Below are 19,294 nucleotides of genomic sequence, written 5' to 3' on the forward strand. Positions count from 1 at the left end.
TATGAATCCATTCAATGTGCAATTTTGCATATGGGGAAAACATTTATCCACGTGTAATTCACAACAGGTTCAAGTTAGTCACACAGATTTGGTGCTTTGTCCATTATAAAGCTGCTTGGTTAGAAAGTACTATTTACCATAGACAATGGACTTTTTTTCCCTACGAAATGTCACAGAAAGTTTGCTAACATGACCAAACTTACACAAGTTAAACGGTCATTCAGAAAAGTGACAGAGAAAGATTGTAGACAAAGTGTGAAAAGCAGACATGCTCACTTCTGTGACGTCAGTGAAAGCAATCGTTCCCCCTGAGCTCGAAACTTCTCAGACTCATTACATTTATCTTTGAAGACTTCATTTCATTCTTCACCAGAGGGGTTTCCCTCATCTCATGGATTAATATAATCATTTTAGATCCCCTCATGCCCTCGGTTACAGTTCTCTGCATAATCTGTCTCAGATTTAGCTCAAGTGAGTCCGTCTCTCTCCTCTCGTCTGATTGTTGATGTTGTGCTGTTTTCAGGTCAGCAGCCGTACACTATGTGCTTCAGGGTGAAGTTCTACCCTCAGGAGCCAATCAAGATCAAGGAAGAGCTGACAAGGTAACAGGACTGTGATCTAATGATCAGATGGCGTTAGAATAGCATAAAAACAACCCTGGCTAGCTCTGAATCGCTCAAGTGAGACGGAGGATTCTCTGGAAGTGGTTTGCATTTTAGAAACACCTCCTGGGCAGATCCCAGTTCCAGTTTCATTTGGAAAGAGCATGTTTACTATGCAGCTGAAGCCAGAACGGCTGATCTGTGGCTGCTTTCAGGTCAAAGTAACCAGTGTGATCTCATATATATAGAGATATATTACAGAGTGACCAAACTGTAAACCACATTAGAAATCAGCTAATCTGACAACGACAAGTTTAGTTTGAGTTCATTATATTTTTTGTATACTTAATAATACTTCAAATATTATCATACCAACCAAATTTCAAGAACTTATTAATTAGGCGTAAACTTTTCAGTTTTTAACTGGATTTTTCTTTTAGTCATTTTGGACATCATTATTTTTGCAAAAATAAATATGTTTACTCCTCAGTTTTCTCTTAATGGGATTTTTTTCCCTCAAAAGGAAGAAAAAAATATATTCTGAATAGACTGTCAGTGTCAATTTGTGTCACATAGTCCTCTAACATTATCAGAGAGCAACGGTCCAAAAACAAGCTTTGATCTCAAACACGCACACACACTCACACACACACACACACACACACACACACACACACACACACACACACACACACACACACACACACACACAAACACACACACACACACACACACACACACACACACACACACACACAGATTGTTAGTGTGACTAACTCATTAGTGCTGCTCTCACAACATGAATCTCAGTGCATGTGTACCATCTGAACAGTGAAGATAAATGTATTTGTCTTTCTGGATCCTTCACGCTTTCTCTGCGCTCTGGAAAACCAGAATGTTCCAGTGGCCAGAAAGAAGCTTGAAAGAGCACAAAGGCGTATCATATGTGTGTGAGAGTGTATCGGGGAGCGCAGGTTATTTGAGTGTAAATGGGAACATGCAGTGAAAAAGGAAGAAAGGGATTGAGATGGACAGGGGATGCATTAATGTCAACATTCATGCTATTTTCTGCTCCGCACCAGAGATTTTTCTGTTAAAGTTCAGTTTGACACAGAAAACAACTATATTTCCTTCCTACCTCTCTCTCTCTCTCATTATTATTTAATATAAACAATGTATTTGAGTGCAGTGGGATCGGAAGAGCGAGAATGAAGAAAATGGAAACACGCAATGCATTGCATTCCTGTTGTGCAATCTCCAGAAGCATGAAATCTAAATGTACCTTACTAATCTCATCGTGAATGATTAATGAGTGCACCTTAATAAAATTTATTTATATATTTTTCCTTAGAATACCCTGTTTCACTAGGAAATATGTCACATACATCTTATGAAATAGAAGTATTTTTGGGGGGTTTTGGTGTTGCTGATATTTTGTGGTTTATTGGTCTAAGACAGATCTCTATAGTGACAGTTGTACTTCAAATGCGGCATAGATCAGTTTTATTTATTTATGATCCAAGTGTGAACAGCAAAAAAACTCAGTTTTGTTCAATTCTAAATCAGACACATATCTAGAGATGGATAGGAATTCAAGTTATTTTAAGTCAATCTAATTCTACATTCGTCATAATTGTGTATGATTAAGGTTAACTGAACATTTTTTTTTTTTACCTTAAAATGGAAACATCATCTCAATTAACTGGATTTAACTAAAAGGAATTTAATCAGAATAAATGAATTTATACAACCAATATCATAAAGTATATTCATTTATATTATATTTAGAAATATCTCTTTAAGTAGCAGTCACAGGTTACCAGTTTTTGCAGTGAAATAATCATAAAATAAATTATGAATCGTACTTTATAGATACTGTATGTGTGTGTGTGTGTGTGTGTTTGTGTTTGTGTGCGTGCGTGCGTGCGTGTGTGTGAGTGTGTGTGTGTGTGTGTGTGTGTGTGTTTGTGTTTGTGTGCGTGCGTGCGTGTGAGTGTGAGTGTGTGTGTGTTTGTGTATAATTTTAAACATAGATTGATGAAAGTTAGATCTCAAATGTTATGACACCTGCATTGAGCAGTAAAAATAAAAAGTAAAAGTTAAAATGATAATGCTTATTCTTTTTCTATTCTATCTGTTTTCTCTTTATTTATTTAAAAAAATAAAAAACTTGATACGTGTACTGTGTTAAGCTAACTGAGACTTGTTATAGCACGTATATATCATTGTCCTTATTTGTTAGTCGCTTTGGATAAAAGTGTCTGCTAAATGACTGCATTAAAATTAAATAAATTATTAAAATAATAATAAAAGCTTATTCAGACCAGTCTCTGAGATGGGCCATATTTAAAGGGTCATGTTGGATTTAACAAAGCAACTGAAATTTGACTTGTACTGTGAATGTAACCAGAGGGAGAGAATCTGTGGTGAATGTTTCATGTCACACTCTTTGGAAACGCCCCCTCTACCGTTGTTTCTATTGTCAGGTATCTTCTGTACCTGCAGCTGAAGAGAGACCTGTACCACGGTAGGCTGTTATGTCCGTTCGCTGATGCTGCATATCTTGGAGCTTGTATAGTACAGGGTAAGACTACAATCTCATCTACAGACAGCTTTTACATCCAATCACATTTCCATTGCATTTAGTTATGTAACCGAAGCTTGAGTACTATGTGAAATCAGACCCTTCCGGCGCCAGTAACACAGTGTTCCTGACACATTTTCTTCTGGAAGCTTTTTAACTAATGAACAGCCATATTTCAAACCTCTTTCCACATTTCCCTGCTCATAAAATGAACAGCAAAGAGAGTTTCTGATACATATGGACCTCATTTAGATCAGGAACAGATGGAAGTCTCTTGTTGCAGATACATGGGTTTATCAGATTTTCATATAGTCGATCGATGAGTTTTAAGGCTGTTTACCTTTTTTTAGCTGAGCTTGGGGACTACGATCCTGAGGAACATCCAGCAGACTACATAAGTGACTTCAAGCTCTTCCCCAAACAGTCCCTTAAACTAGAGAGCAAGATCATGGAGATCCACCGGAATGAGCTGAGGTGAGACGGAAAAAAAAACACCAAATTTAAGCCACATGCCCACTGTAGAACGACATTTAATTGTACACTCCCATTCAAACGTTTGGGATTGGTAAGATATTTAATGTTTCCAAAAGAAGTCTCATCGAGGCTGCATTAGTTTGATTAAAAATACAGTAAGCCAAAATTTTTAGCATCATTAGTCCAGTTTTCAGTGTCACATGATCATTCAGAAATCGTATTTCTTATTATTAACATTGTTGAAAACAACTGTGCTTCTGATCAATTTAATACATCTCTGCTGAATAAAATAATTACTGTTTTTACTTTTGAACAGTAATGTATGTGTAACCTTCATAATTTAGATACTGTATATAGTATTAAAGATTTGATGTAGTTGTAGAGTTTAATGTAAGATTGTGTTGTTTGTTTCTGTAGGGGTCAGTGTCCTGCTCTTGCCGAGTTAAGTCTTCTTCAGAGGGCTCACACACTGGACACCTATGGAGTCGACCCACATCCCTGCAAGGTAATGACTCGCCTCAAAAACTACAACATCCATGTATCTGTTAAAGCAGTTGAACTTCTTTTTACTTGACATGCATATTAAATATGCAGCACTCATGTGTGAGATGTTTAAAAAAAACAATACTCAATGATCAAAGACATCCAACTAGCAAATTTACCTGAAAAAAGCTACTGTACGTATTTGAATGCAAAAACTGCTGTGACTGAAACATCATGAATCTGAATCTGATCTAGTCTAATTCATTTCAGGATTTCACAGGATCCACAGCTTTCCTGGGATTCACTGCAAGAGGGTTTGTGGTTTTCCAGGGAAATAAGCGGATCCACCTTTTAAAATGGTAACTTTTTTATCCCTTTGAAATATCTTCACTCTTGATTCACTTTCCATCATTACCTCACCCTACTCAGTGTGGTTTAGTGTAAAAGTGCGGTCACATTAACAATATTTCAGAGAAATTTCACAGACAAAAAAAAGGTAATTGTCTATTGTCAAAAGTGTAGCAAAGTATGAAGCACAGCTCAGACAGAAGTCCCTTTCAAACCTGTTGGTCAAAATGATGACAATGACCACCTTGAACCTGCTGCCAAATCTACGTTGGGAAATCTTTCACCCTTATGAAAAATTCTATGTTGTGTGGATTCTTATTGAAATTACTGGATTTTGTATGCAACAATTTGGTATTGTTGTTATTCTGGGAAAAAGTCTCCAATTAAACCCTGTTCTTAAAGGCACAATATGTAATTTTCGCCACTGGAGGGCACGTTTTCGAAATAAACATAGAAACAAAGGCGTAGTTTGATGACGGTGTGGAATCATGGGAGTTGTCATCTTCATCCTACAGCCGATGCAATCCAATGGGATTCGGGCAGAAATCATGTTCATGGATGAGCTAATGATTTATTAACGTGGTAGAATGAAGGAGGGTGAGGCTGAAAGCTGTCGAAGCACAACGATGCCGCTGAACGAGCATGACACACGGCTCGAAAGCAGCGGAGCTTTTATTATGCCACAGTTGGTCGCTCCTGCTCCTTCTGGTCGTGCATATTACAAGCTTCTTTGGTGTTTCCATGTTTTCTATGAAACAAAACCGAAAAAATCGAGGGTTTATGATGTCATTGGCAGGTGACGCATAAAAATGGACAAACATGGTAATTTGGTTAGGGGTTGATGCACAAACTACTAAAGGTTCTTAGAACTTATATGTTGCATATAGTATAGGTATAAACATATAATATACACTCTCAATTAGCCTTTCGCTAAAAAAATGGATATCTGAATGCCTTATATTTTATTTTATATATTTCATATTATTATTTTATCTATTATGCACCTTTTAAGCAAAAGCAATTTTCTATTTGTGAATTCTGTTCATCAACAATGGAAATAAAAAATTTTGATCCTGATTCTCAAAGCAACAGAGAAATGTTAGTTAGCTAGCTTTGAATGGCTTTGACACACATGTAGGTTTAGCTAGCTAACATACCCTTGTATTTGAACAAAATCGCTACTCGCAATAGATAATAATAGACCATAACATATGAAAGAGAGTGACCAGCATGATTGGTCCACAAGGCGGTGCTGGTTGCATTTGAGGTAACGTTTCAGGTCATGGGGTTTCTCAGATTTCGCTTGAGACCGGTAAGCATTAGCCTCGATAGTAGTCGTGTCCCCTTCATTGCGTATTTTTATATTTTGAATGTATCCCTCCACTGCATACTTCAACCCCTTCTGCCTCGATCTGGAGGTTATCGCGGAGGTATTGCTCCAAAAAAGGTCACTGACACGCACTGGTATACCTCTTCCCGACATGGCAATATGTCGCGCTGGTCGTGTTTGACCATTTGTTTGTCGGAGGTAGCAACAGTAACTAAGGGGGCCGGGGCTCAGCGAAAGGCTAATTAGATCATCAGAAGACCAAACATGGTATAGGTTACATGAATGAGTGGTTCTATCATAAGCATACATAAAGCAATACGAAATATAAACTATACACTATAAAATATACACAATGACCTTAGGTAATGTGTGTTCATTCGAAGTAAGGTTTTCCTATGAACTAATTAGGGAAGAGTCAGTTTTTATAGGCATTGTGTGTCTTTCCTAAGGGTAAATGAATTGTGGGTTGTGCTCTGCCCGCATTCCTTTGGGCAATAAAACCACTTATACCTGCATTGGTTGCTATGAAACCAGGGCCTGTTTTGAGTTGTTAGATGCATTTTGGGAGAAGGGTCCATAGACCCACATAGTTTGTTTGTTAAATGAGGGATGTTACAGAGTATTTGTTAAATAAAAAAAATAAAAAAAATGTGTGTCTGATTGGTCCAGACCCAACACTGTTCTAGGGTTTTTTGGATAAATTAATACAAAAAAATGTACATATTGTGCCTTTAAGGCCACAATGGGTGGTAAACGATAAAATTAAGCCCAAAATCACTGGAGTTAATGACTACAGACCTGTCGCTCTCACATCTGTGGTCATGAAGTCATTTGAGAGACTGAAGGACATCACTGGAACCTTGCTGGATCCTCTCCAATTTTCCTACAGAGAAACAGGTGGATGATGCAGTCAGTATGGGATTGCATTACATCCTGCAACACCTCGACAGACCTGAATTATGCAAGGATCCAATATGTGGACTTCAGTTTGGCCTTTAATACCATCATACCTGACCTTCTCTCAGACAAACAAACTCAGCTGTCCGTGCCCACCTCCATCTGTCAATGGATCACCAGCTTCCTGACAAGACAGGTGGCAGCTAGTGAGGCTGGGCAAACTCACATCCAGAACTATCACCATCAGCACTGGTGCCCCCCAAGGATGTGTTCTCTCCCCACTGCTCTTCTCTCTATGTACGAGTTAGCCAATTCTACAATTCCGTTTCTACAGGGGTAGTAGAGCATGCTAAATACCCTCAAAAGAAAGGAAAATAAGATCTGGTGAACTATCCAGTGCGTATTTGCGTTTGCCTTTGGACAGCTTCAGAAGTGACTATTTGCAATGTGTTTTTGCAATGTTGAGCAATGTAGCCAATCACAGATATATCTGTCAATTTCTTGATTGCAATGACCAATCAGAAACATTTCAGTTTGTCAGAATACACTCACAGCTAAAAGTGTTATTAATTTATTAAGTGCAGTTTTGCGTGCTTGTGAATCATCTCATAACTAACTAAGTGCAGAAGATCTTCAGCTCTAATTGGCATTTTATTCGCTTGAATTACTCCTGAAATAGCAGTGATAACCATAGCAATGGCCGGGATACAGCACCTTTTGTATGTTTCTCTTATGGCTTCAGACGTTTTTTCTATTCGAATGTACAAAGTGCCCTGCGAAGTGAACATCACAGGATATTCTGCCATGATTCCAATTCGAAGTGAACGTATATGTTCATTTCAAAGTGCACTGAAGTGTGCGAGATGTGAATTTAAATTGAATTTATTTAGAGAGGTATATGATGTCACACTTGTCTGTGTGAAGATGTTGGGCAGCGCAAATCTGTGAATGAATCTTCCAAATGAAGTAAACTTCAACAGATTTCCCCTGCTCGGGGAGTAGGGAGCGATTAATGGGAACACAACTCATGCATGCTTACTTCTAACGAGTTGATTTTATGAATCAGGTGTGATAGCAAAGAGACACATAGAAAAATGAAGAGCAGGGGGGTGAGGACTGGAATTGGGAAGTGCAAGATAATGCAAGCTCCGGCTCTCGCTGTACTTTGATGTCATACATATCGATCGGTCTTCACAGCGCTGCTTCAAGTTGAACACACATATTATGTAAGGCTGGTTGGTGAGCAGACTGTGGACTGCTCATGATCTATGACATTAGGTTTTGTATGGCTGTTAACACCAGCCCACAGTCAACAAGCAGATAAATGCTTTTGAAGAGTATCCCTCTCATAGCATTAGAATGACTGTTGACATGAAGCTTTTGCATTGACCGCCTCACTTGTAACATTTCGTTTGTATGCCTCACTCTTGCAGGGCAGATGTCAGCAAGTTTAAGTTTGAAGGGAAAACGTTTTACGTGATTGGAGTGCAAAGAGAGGTAAGAGACATTATCCTTTTAAACTGTCATTCATTTTAGTCATATGATTCATAATACATTTACCCTACATGACTTAAAACCATTTATATTTTCATTATGCTGTACATTGCAACATGAGGATGTTATAAACACAATTTTATGTTTTCTTACATTCATTTGATAGCCTTGGTAAATTTACTGTCATTGCCCTGTATTAACACTCCCTTCTCCCTATTCTTTATTTTACTATAATAAATAGCTGCAAATTAATTCATAAAGAATAAAGAAATAGGGTGACACTGTGTCCTCTTTTTGCCCACATGTGTATAAGACAGGATTTCTAAATTGCCTAAAATGTCCAGGTTTTGTTTCTGTTTTCCTATTGACAGTCCTCTACATTATGTGCAAGTTTATTTGCATTGTTTGACCGTTCTGTGTGGATCCTGCCTTTCCGTATGCCATGATTGGTCGATTATGTACAGTGCATGCACACTATTGTTCAAAATATTCAAGTATGAAAACAATAGGAAAACAAATCAAAAACCTGGACATTTTAGGCAATTTAGAAATCATGGCAGAGACATGTCCGGGACAAAACAGGGCCTATGGTCACCCTACTACTAATCTGACCCTTATACTTCACTGTTTTCATGCAGATATCAAAGTGGCTTTGTTTTGCCAGTACAGATTTAAGGCCTGTTCACTCCAAGGATGATAATTAGAATGATAACTATAAACATAAAGTTGTACTAATTGCTCTAAATCTATGAGTACAGAGATGTCCACACTACAAATATAGCGATAAGGTCACAGAGGAACGATGTCATTGGAGTAACTTTCCCGCTGGTGAACTATAAAAACACTGACAGCCAATCAGAATCCAGCGGACTTTGAAAGCTCAAGCATGACACGGATGACAAAACTGCACTATGTGCTTATAATAGACAGAACGTCCATTGATGTGGGCAGCAATATAGTTATCGTTATGGTTCTTGGTGTGAAGGGGCCTTTGTTCAGCATCCTGTGCCTGTCATTCTGTTTGTGTGTCATGCTTTAAATCTAGTTTCACATGTGCTTCTGTCTTCTTTTCTCTGTGTGCACTTTTCCATTGCTGGTGAGTAAACATATACATCATGGCCATTGATTAACTCATGAATTATGATTACACAGCCTACAGTACACATTTCTGTCCTGATTTTAATCCGACTTTAGTTGTAGTGCCCAACATATAGTATTCACGAGCATTTCATAAATATTCCATTAAATAAAATTCATTAATAAATCATTTTATTAAATACTGTTGAAATAATATGGAATAATTTTAAATGATCTTAAATGAAAGCACAGTCATTTTAAGCAATGAAATTGTCCACAATTCAGAATAAATCTCTTGGAAATTAGTTTGTCAGTATAGCAAATTAAAAACATGTAAAAGAGCCTAAAAGTGTGATTTTTAGAACTTAAAACTGTTATTTTTATAATGAATGTGCATTTTTCGAATTATGCCAAGCACTAAAAATAAATATATCTTTAAAATATGTTTATACTTAATTTCATATACATATGACTAGAATCACAAAAGTTGAGAACTACTGGTTTAAAAACTATTCAATATTTCTTAAGTTGCTTGTGCATATTATATGTGGGGTATGAAACTAAAGTGTTGTTGGATGTCTAGAACTGTGTGTGTGTGTGTGATTGGTTAATTCTGTACACTGTCATCGCCTGTCTGGGTCACGACCCATGCAAGCCTGAAAGTTGATTGACAGTGGGTTGATTTTGTATGTGAACAGGGAGAATCAGTGTGTGCTGTTCTCACTGAAGACTGTGCCTCTCTGCATGTTCACACACACTGGAAAAGGATGTGTGTGCCTTTACTTATACTGGACATGTGACTTTGTTTCACACACACGTGCACACGCCTGTCTGTGATACACACTATACTGTCCAGAAGTGTCGGAGTGTACACCTTTCACTATCCTGAGACGATGAGCAACGGCTGACCTGTTCTGCTACTCAGAATGATTTCTCAATTATTATTCATATACTTAGAGTCAGGCAACTGAACAGAGCTTAGAGACTTCTTACATAACCAGCAACGTTTGCGCTCCTCACATGAATTATTCCTCAAATTTTGAGGCATAATGAGGAAATTTGTGCTATTACTATTTTTCGCATCTGTAGAACAACATTAGCAAAGAAATCAATTGATTTACAGGAAAGGACAAAAAAATCTTTTCAGAGGCCATTGGCTCCTATAAGAAACAAAACTAGGTGCCAAATTCATTTTTTTAAGTGCCACGGAATAAATGTGCTTTCTTTCTTTCCATCTTTCTTTTTTTCTTTCTTTCTTTCTTTCATTTTAATAAAGTTTGTAGATGTCCTGGGAACTGAAGTGGGAACTAAATATTTTTTCTACATCTGATGTCACAGCTTGTAATCCCAGTTAGTTTAGCAGTGGACTGTCTCTTGTCATAGATGGGGTGAGCACTCTGACATTTAGCTTTGCTTTAAAGACGCGACTGTAATCTCTTTGTGAACGTTCAGCAGTATATTTTCAGCAGTGTGCTGCTAAACGGCCTGGAAGTGGTTTGTATCGATTTCTTTCTGGATTCACGGTTTGTTTAGTAGCCTACTCCATCTATCGATCCCAGTCTCAGATTACACCAGGCGCGGGGTTAATGGAACTTGTTCTCCTTACACTTCTGTTTTTCACAGCACTTTATCAGGCCCCATATATATCTCTGTCACATCGGCCTTAGACGTACATATTCACCTTGGCTTCAGTCCTGGATGCTTAATCCAGCATGTATATTTGCTGGGTTTAGGTTGTCAGAGTCTGGTTGGCAGTTTTAGCACATTCACCCCACTGTAATCTCAACCGTGTTAACGAGAAGCAGGAATCCGACATATTATATATATATATATATATATATATATATATATATATATATATATATATATATATATTAAATGATGTTTGTTTTTTTACATTCTGCTCATGAAAGAATCCTGAAAATTTTTTTAATGGTTTCCGTAAAATATTAAGAAATAATTATAAATGTTTCTTGAGCAGCAAATCAGCATATTAAACTGATTTCTGCAGGATCACGTCACACTGAAGACTGGAGGAATGATGCTGAAAATTCAGCATTGCATCTCAGAAATAAATTATTTTTTTTTATAATATATTACAATAGAAATGGTCATTTTAAATTGTAATAATATTTCAATAAAAATATTACTGTATTTTTTATCAAATAAATGCACCTTGAACCTGAGATATTTATTATATAGTAACTGTTTTAAAAAAAAGTACAAAAGCGTCACTGGGGTGGTATCTTTTAAAAAAGTGCATTTCTATACTTCATTTACCCTTGAGTGCTGCTTAATAGTACTTCAAAAAAAATTAATAGTACTTTAAAAGTACATATTACCTAAATGATACATATATGTTTTGAAAAGGTACTGCACCACTGACATATTTTGTACTTTTTTTTCTGACGGTGTGTGAAGATCGTCACTGCCCAAGGTCTTGTCAACAACCTCTAGTTACATTCCCAGTATAACACCATCTGTATGGTGTATTAATGCTAAAATATAAAACTGATAGCAGATTTGGATTAATTCAAAACATTTATTACACTAATGTTGGTCCTTTTAAAACCCATTGCATCTATCGTGTAAATGAAGGTTAATAAGTATTGTGTACATTGTGTGTATTCCAGTCAAAGTGTCTCTAGTGGGTTGACTGACTGCCATTATGACGTGTTGTTATTGATCCGTATTCTCATATTCCCTTCTCTGTTCCCGGTAAAGCCGCCCTGTTTCCCGCAAACTCACTCTCACTAACATGCACACAGATTTGGGTCAGCATTTTGTTCAGCTCTCATTATTTATGACATTGTGCTCAGATTCCATCTTTGTGTAATTTTTTATGTCCTCAGTTGCTTTTACCTCCCTGTTCACTTAAGATAATTGTATCTACCTCTGCTGTTCCACACTTCAATTATTCATTCTTTCTTTTCATCTGACTGCAGAAGAAACTGGTTCTGACGTTCCACACATCCACACCAGCATCCTGCAAGCACCTGTGGAAATGTGCCGTGGAAAACCAGGCTTTTTACAAGTAGGAGTCCTACTTTTCTCTTTATCTCTCTCTCTCTCTCCTCATCACACTCTGGATGTGTTTCTTTCTAAGCAGCATATGTTTTGGTCTTTTTATGCAATACCATTCAAAAGTTTGGGGTCAGCTTGATTTTTTTTTTGAAATAAATTAATCATTTCATTAAATAAGCATGCATTTAATTGATCAACTTTATTGAATTTTTGTTCAATAAAGAATCCTGAAAATAAAATCACGGTTTCCACAAACATTTCATAACTGTCTTCATAATAATAATAATAATTAGAAATGTTTATTTGGCAGTGATGGAGTAATGATGCTGAAAATTCACTTTATCCATCACATGAATAAATTACATTTTAAAATATATTCAAATGTATAACAATAATTTTAAAATGTAATAACATATTAAAATATTACTGATTTTATGATCAAATAAATGCATACATTATTATTATCAAATATATCTGGTGAACAATGTGGAATTTCTAAATAAATCACTGCCTCAATAAATAAATAAATAATAAATATATATATAAATATCTATAATTTTTATGGACTAATTCAGCAATGAGGATAATAGTGTCAGTGTTGTGGACATGTGTTTACTTGTTTTACCCCATCTTAGTTCCTGTTTCCCTTTTTTGGTCATGTTTCCTGTTCATGTTCTCATTATGTTTATTTGGTTCAAGCTGTGTTTTCCCTCATGTCAACATATTCATTGTTTCCAGGTGTTCCCTCTTTAGTTTCTTTGTCTACTTAAGCCCTGTGTTTCCCTGTTTCTAGCGTCGGCTGTTAATTGTCATCCACAGTTCCAGTTTTTGTGTCCTGTTCCTCCCAGGGTGATTATGACAGAACAGCTGACCAAGACAGTAAGCAGGGCCCTTTCTCCCTGTTTTAGAAGTTATTTTTTATTTATCAAGATGGCCGTCCCCTGGAAGATTACATCAGGGAATTCCTCACTTGCTCCACATAGACTTCCCTTGACCGTAGGGCTCTTGTGGACTGTTTCTGGAGTGGCCCCAGAGCACGCTCCAGTGTCAGCTCCAGCCCCAGAGCTCGCTCCAGTGTCTGCTCCAGCCCCAGAGCTCGCTCCAGTGTCTGCTCCAGCCCCAGAGCTCGCTCCAGTGTCGACTCCAGCCCCAGAGCTCGCTCCAATGTCGGCTCCAGCCCCAGAGCTCGCTCCAGTGTCGGCTCCAGCCCCAGAGCTCGCTCCAGTGTCGGCTCCGGCCCCAGAGCTCGCTCCAGTGTCGGCTCCGGCCCCAGAGCTCGCTCCAGTGTCGGCTCCGGCCTCAGAGCTCGCTCCAGTGTATGCTCCAGCCCCAGAGCTCGCTCCAGTGTCTGCTCCGGCCCCAGAGCTCGCTCCAGTGTCTGCTCCGGCCCCAGAGCTCGCTCCAGTGTCTGCTCCAGCCCCAGAGCTCGCTCCAGTGTCTGCTCCAGCCCCAGAGCTCGCTCCAGTGTTGACTCCGGCCCCAGAGCTCGCTCCAATGTCGGCTCCAGCCCCAGAGCTCGCTCCAGTGTCGGCTCCGGCCCCAGAGCTCGCTCCAGTGTCGGCTCCGGCCCCAGAGCTCGCTCCAGTGTCGGCTCCGGCCTCAGAGCTCGCTCCAGTGTCTGCTCCAGCCCCAGAGCTCGCTCCAGTGTCTGCTCCAGCCCCAGAGCTCGCTCCAGTGTCTGCTCCAGCCCCAGAGCTCGCTCCAGTGTCGACTCCAGCCCCAGAGCTCGCTCCAATGTCGGCTCCGGCCCCAGAGCTCGCTCCAGTGTCGGCTCCGGCCCCAGAGCTCGCTCCAGTGTCGGCTCCGGCCCCAGAGCTCGCTCCAGTGTCGGCTCCGGCCTCAGAGCTCGCTCCAGTGTATGCTCCGGCCCCAGAGCTCGCTCCAGTGTATGCTCCGGCCCCAGAGCTCGCTCCAGTGTCTGCTCCAGCCCCAGAGCTCGCTCCAGTGTCTGCTCCAGCCCCAGAGCTCGCTCCAGTGTCGACTCCAGCCCCAGAGCTCGCTCCAATGTCGGCTCCAGCCCCAGAGCTCGCTCCAGTGTCGGCTCCGGCCCCAGAGCTCGCTCCAGTGTCGGCTCCGGCCTCAGAGCTCGCTCCAGTGTATGCTCCAGCCCCAGAGCTCGCTCCAGTGTCTGCTCCAGCCCCAGAGCTCGCTCCAGTGTCAGCTCCAGCCCCAGAGCTCGCTCCAGTGTCTGCTCCAGCCCCAGAGCTCGCTCCAGTGTCTGCTCCAGCCCCAGAGCTCACTCCAGTGTCGGCTCCAGCCCCAGAGCTCGCTCCAGTGTCGGCTCCAGCCCCAGAGCTCGCTCCAATGTCAGCTCCAGCCCCAGAGGAGCTCGCTCCAGTGTCAGCTCCAGCCCCAGAGGAGCTCGCTCCAGTGTCTGCTCCAGCCCCAGAGCTCGCTCCAGTGTCTGCTCCAGCCCCAGAGCTCGCTCCAGTGTCGACTCCAGCCCCAGAGCTCGCTCCAGTGTCGGCTCCAGCCCCAGAGTTCGCTCCAGTGTCGGCTCCAGCCCCAGAGTTCGCTCCAGTGTCGGCTCCAGTCGCAGAGCTCGCTCCAGTGTCGGCTCCAGCCCCCGAGTTTAGCCCATTGAGGGCTCCTTTCCCCGAGTTTAGCCCAGTGAGGGCTCCAGTCCCAGAGTTTAGCTCAATGAGGGCTCCTGTCCCTGAGACCAGAGAAGGCTCCAGTACCTGAGTTTAGACCAGAGAAGACTCCAATCTCCAATTGTAGCACTGAAAGGGCTCTAGTTCCCATGTCCAGCCAAGAAGAGCTCCAGTCCCCAAGTCATGGCCATGGAGGGCCACTGTTCCTGAGTTAGTCCTAGGGAGGGCCTCAAAAGACGAAGGGTGGAGGGGTAGTATGGGTCCATCCACAGTGGATGGGCCGAGTGGCGAGGTCAAGGCTACGGAGGCCATCAAGCCATGGCCTTCTGTGTTCCCTATTCCATCATGACTCCCCAAGGTCCCTGTTTCGCAATAGTCTCCTAAACTGTATGACTCCTCCTGAGTTCCTTGCTCCTCCATGGCCTCTTGAACTGTTGGTTCCACCATGGCCTCCTGAACGGCCTGCTACGCCATGGCTTTTTAGTCTGCCTGTCCCACATGGCGCCCCGAAATACCTGCTCCGCCATGGTGCCCTGAACTGTGCTCTGCCATGGCTCCTGGGACTGCATGTCCTGCCATGGCCCCCTGAGATCCCTGATCCGCCCTGGATGCCTCTGGTGTCTCCGTCCTGTACCAGGGCACACTTTCCCTGTTTCTAGCGTTGGCTGTTAATTGTCATCCAAAGTTCCAGTGTCTGTATCATGTTGCTTGTTGGATTCAATTCTAATCAAAGTATTCTTCTGTTTCTCCTCGTTCATCAAAGAGTGATTGTAACAGATATAACTGTAAAAATAATAGAATAGGGAATGTAATTCAAACGTACCTTTGTTCTAATGTTTTATGATTTCACTAATTTAAAAAAAGTGGACATAACGTCAACATTGAGTTGAAAAGAAAATATGTACCGTAATTTCTGGACTATAAGTCACACTTTCTTTTCATAGTTTGGCTGGTCCTGCGACTTATAGTCAGGAGTGACTTATTTATCAAAATTAATTTGACATAAACCAAGAGAAATGAACCAAGAGAAAACATTACCGTCTCCAGCCGTGAGAGGGTGCTCTATGCTGCTCAGTTCTCCTGTAGTCTACACTGAAGACATAGAGCGCCCTCTCACGGCTGTAGACGGTAATGTTTTCTCTTGGTTTTTGGTTCTAAATAAATGCGACTAATAGTCCAGTGCGACTTATATATGTATTTTTTTCTCATCATGACGTATTTTTGTACTGATGCGACTTATACTTAGGGGTGACTTATACTATGAAAAATACGGTATGTTAAATATGTTAAAGTTAAATTTAAATTAGGTTTCAATGAAAGCTTTAAATATGCATTTTTCTATATACATTTTACAGAGTAACATGTATATAATAATGTGACTAAGTTCTGGTAATTTTATCAGTATGAGGTCATGGGGACAAACCTAGCACACAGATGGCACGGTTAGCTGAGAATGATCCTGATATAAGTGCCTCGATATCTTTCTCTGTCTCTAGTTACTCTGTGTGATAGGTGTCATGTTACTGTTGAAAGCCCTTTAATTAAGAGCTTAAATGCCAGCCAGACAGCAGGCCTGCCTCTGTCAAACAACAACACTGGCTTCATATTAACACACACACACACATCAGTCAGTCAATCACAAACTGCCTTTAATAGTCAGGCCACGCTGTATATGCTTACTGATTATGTGAGAAAAGCTGCTGAATTCTGATAAATGGATTTAAATATAGCAAAGAGTATTAAACAGAAATTAGAACACTGCATATTTTCAGTAGCATAATAAAAATTCAATACTCCTTCAAAAATACAATTGTAAAAAGTTTTAACATGAAAGTAGTTGATGGGACACAAGAGACTGAAGTCTAAGCAACCCATTTTGAGCCTACATAACTAAATGTTTGTTTACTGCTTTTTCTCTCATTTACTGTAGATGTGCAAAGTCCAGTCAGATCAAGACTGTGTCCAGCAGCAGTATCATTTTCAAAGGAAGCAGATTTCGCTACAGGTGGGATCGCATGCTTATCTGATGGATCTGATGAACCTTATGTCAAACTTGCTGGTATTATTATTTAACATATTTGTTTCTGGTTTGATTCCAGTGGTCGGGTGGCTAAAGAAGTCATTGAAGCCAGTTCAAAGATTCAGAGAGATCCTCCTGTTGTTCACAGGTCAGCCTTCATACTCCTCACTTCTCCACACTTCACTTACTTCAGGCTGTTCATATGGTTCAAAATGACCACAGTATTATGGAGCCAGACCAGCCTAAAAAAATATACATTTACAAAACAAAATTCAATTAATTAAAGAACTTAATATGTACATTTGTCTAAACATTTTAAATGTATATTATGTCTACATAGTCATAGTCAACTTTTTTTAGCGATTTGACTTTCACTTCAGAAGTTCGTGTCTTAACATTTTTGCCTCTGTGTCTGTTTCTATGGCTGTTTCAGGTCTCAGTTTGGTCATTGCAAAAGCTTTACTTCACTCAGTCATAAACAGCTGATAATGAACATGGAGCCTCTCCTACCAGCATTGAGCTCCAGCAGGGAGAACAGAGACTCCTCCAAAAACAACGGTAACACACCTGCATGCATACACACATTAACAGTGCATCTTCCTCCCCTGTAAAGATCTTTAGCTCAAAAAAAAAAGAAAAGAAAAGTACCTTAAAATAATACTAACAAATATGACTCTGATCCATTCACGAGAGTCCTTTAAAACAGACAGTGTTGCCAGGTATAACACCCTCAGTTCTCCAGGGACCTGTTCAGATTGAGCCGATGAGCTGCTGCTATCTGTAGAGACTCCATTCACAGCTTTAAAAATACTTGTGAGTCTCCCAGCAGACAGCATGTTTGCAGCGATTAATACAAGGCCTGCTCAGGCTTGAGCTGATTGGGAGTGTGTTGAAGCAGCGACACACAAATAAACATGATTATGAAGATAGAAGTTGCTGGTTAAACTGAAGTCAATTAGCTGTTTAAACTGTAGTCATTGAGGCCGAGTGAAGGAGGAGCAGGACTAGAGCGTTTCACGTGATGAAGACGTGGAGTCCATGTGAGGAGACCTGAGGCTGCTTCATCAATGCTAAGCCCTTCACAGATAAAGTTACAAGAGGACAGGACAAGCTTTTAAAGACTGAATGTCATACTGGCCCTTGCCCATCCGGAATTAAAACAATGTGCTTGCTAAAACAGGCTATCACTTCTACACTTTAAGAAGTAGTGAAATGTACAGTTAAAATCTGGCAAATGTGGTTGCTAGAACTGCTAGAAAAATTATTATGACTTGTAATTGTTAATTTCCAAACTTTATAAATTGTATTATTTTAAAACATATTAAAACTTTTTGATTAGTAATATGCATTGCTAAGAATTAATATGCGTTTCATTTTTATATACAAACTTTACATTTACTTGTGAGAGGCAATGGTGAAAAAGAAGTGCCCTTAATGGTATTAAATGTGCACTTGTGGTGTACTTCAAATATTAAAAGCAATGTACAAAATTTCAACTTCATTATAAATATATAACTGGATTATATGTGCATGCATGACGTACAAGTTTCAATAACAATGACATTAAAGTATATTTTAGTTCAACCTAAATGCTTGTCAGTACATTCAACAGTACACTTTAATCATATTTCAAGGACAATACAATTCTGAAATTACATAAAGGTGTATTTAAGTCCTACTTAAATGTGTCAAAACCCACTCTTAAGTTCAAGTCATTGCGTTTAATATAAACGTAAACTATTATACGTTTTCATTTAATTGCAGATAATATACTGTACAATTAAGTGTCACATTATTACGTATATTGTTAAAGTACATCATTTCTGTAATAAGAACTGTTTTGCTCTTTTTCAACCATAAACTCAGCTTTTGCCTTTGTTTTTGTAAAGAAAAGAAGGGACAGGTTGAATTTTTTCTTGGTAATCAACATTATGCATAAAATACTATCAAATGGGCTTAGCTTGTAATGATCCCAGAATATTCGGGCGAATGAGATTTGTGAGCTCCAGTGGAGGGGAACAGTATTCTGCTCTAGTATTCCATTAATATCCGGTCATGGAGTATTAATAAAATAATAAAAGGAGTCCGAGGTCGTTCGGGGTCTACAGGAGGACATCTGATGTCTGCTAGCTGTACTGTACTCCGGACTGGATCTTTTCTTCACAAGCGGCCGCTGTGATTAGCAAAGCCTTCTGCTGTGACTGATGCTGTATAAATAGCTCATCCTGCATTTGGGCTGATCCAGCCTTAATGCCCCGACTTTGTTCCCATGTCCGCTCTCCGGTGAAGTAAAGGGGCTGGCAGGACCCCATCCTATGAGACTTAACCCACCCAGAAGTGTCAGAGACAGTGTTTGACATCGTTTAA

The 19,294-nt window shown here is 40.0% G+C and overlaps 1 protein-coding gene across 1 annotated transcript in view; it reads left to right on the top strand.

The window, feature by feature from the left end:
- The window catches only part of frmd3 (FERM domain containing 3), a 47,892-nt gene that overhangs the window by 22,481 nt on the left and 6,117 nt on the right, over window positions 1–19,294 (top strand). Inside the window, exons 4-13 of the mRNA XM_026197654.1 lie at window positions 524–602; window positions 3,089–3,186; window positions 3,537–3,660; window positions 4,078–4,165; window positions 4,414–4,502; window positions 8,152–8,215; window positions 12,235–12,323; window positions 16,838–16,912; window positions 17,007–17,075; window positions 17,361–17,485. Coding sequence (XP_026053439.1) covers window positions 524–602; window positions 3,089–3,186; window positions 3,537–3,660; window positions 4,078–4,165; window positions 4,414–4,502; window positions 8,152–8,215; window positions 12,235–12,323; window positions 16,838–16,912; window positions 17,007–17,075; window positions 17,361–17,485 — 900 coding nt within the window. The remainder of the gene's footprint in view (window positions 1–523; window positions 603–3,088; window positions 3,187–3,536; window positions 3,661–4,077; window positions 4,166–4,413; window positions 4,503–8,151; window positions 8,216–12,234; window positions 12,324–16,837; window positions 16,913–17,006; window positions 17,076–17,360; window positions 17,486–19,294) is intronic.

The sequence above is a fragment of the Carassius auratus genome, chromosome 22 (assembly GCF_003368295.1).
Source record: "Carassius auratus strain Wakin chromosome 22, ASM336829v1, whole genome shotgun sequence".
In the NCBI taxonomy this organism is placed as follows: Eukaryota; Metazoa; Chordata; class Actinopteri; order Cypriniformes; family Cyprinidae; genus Carassius; species Carassius auratus.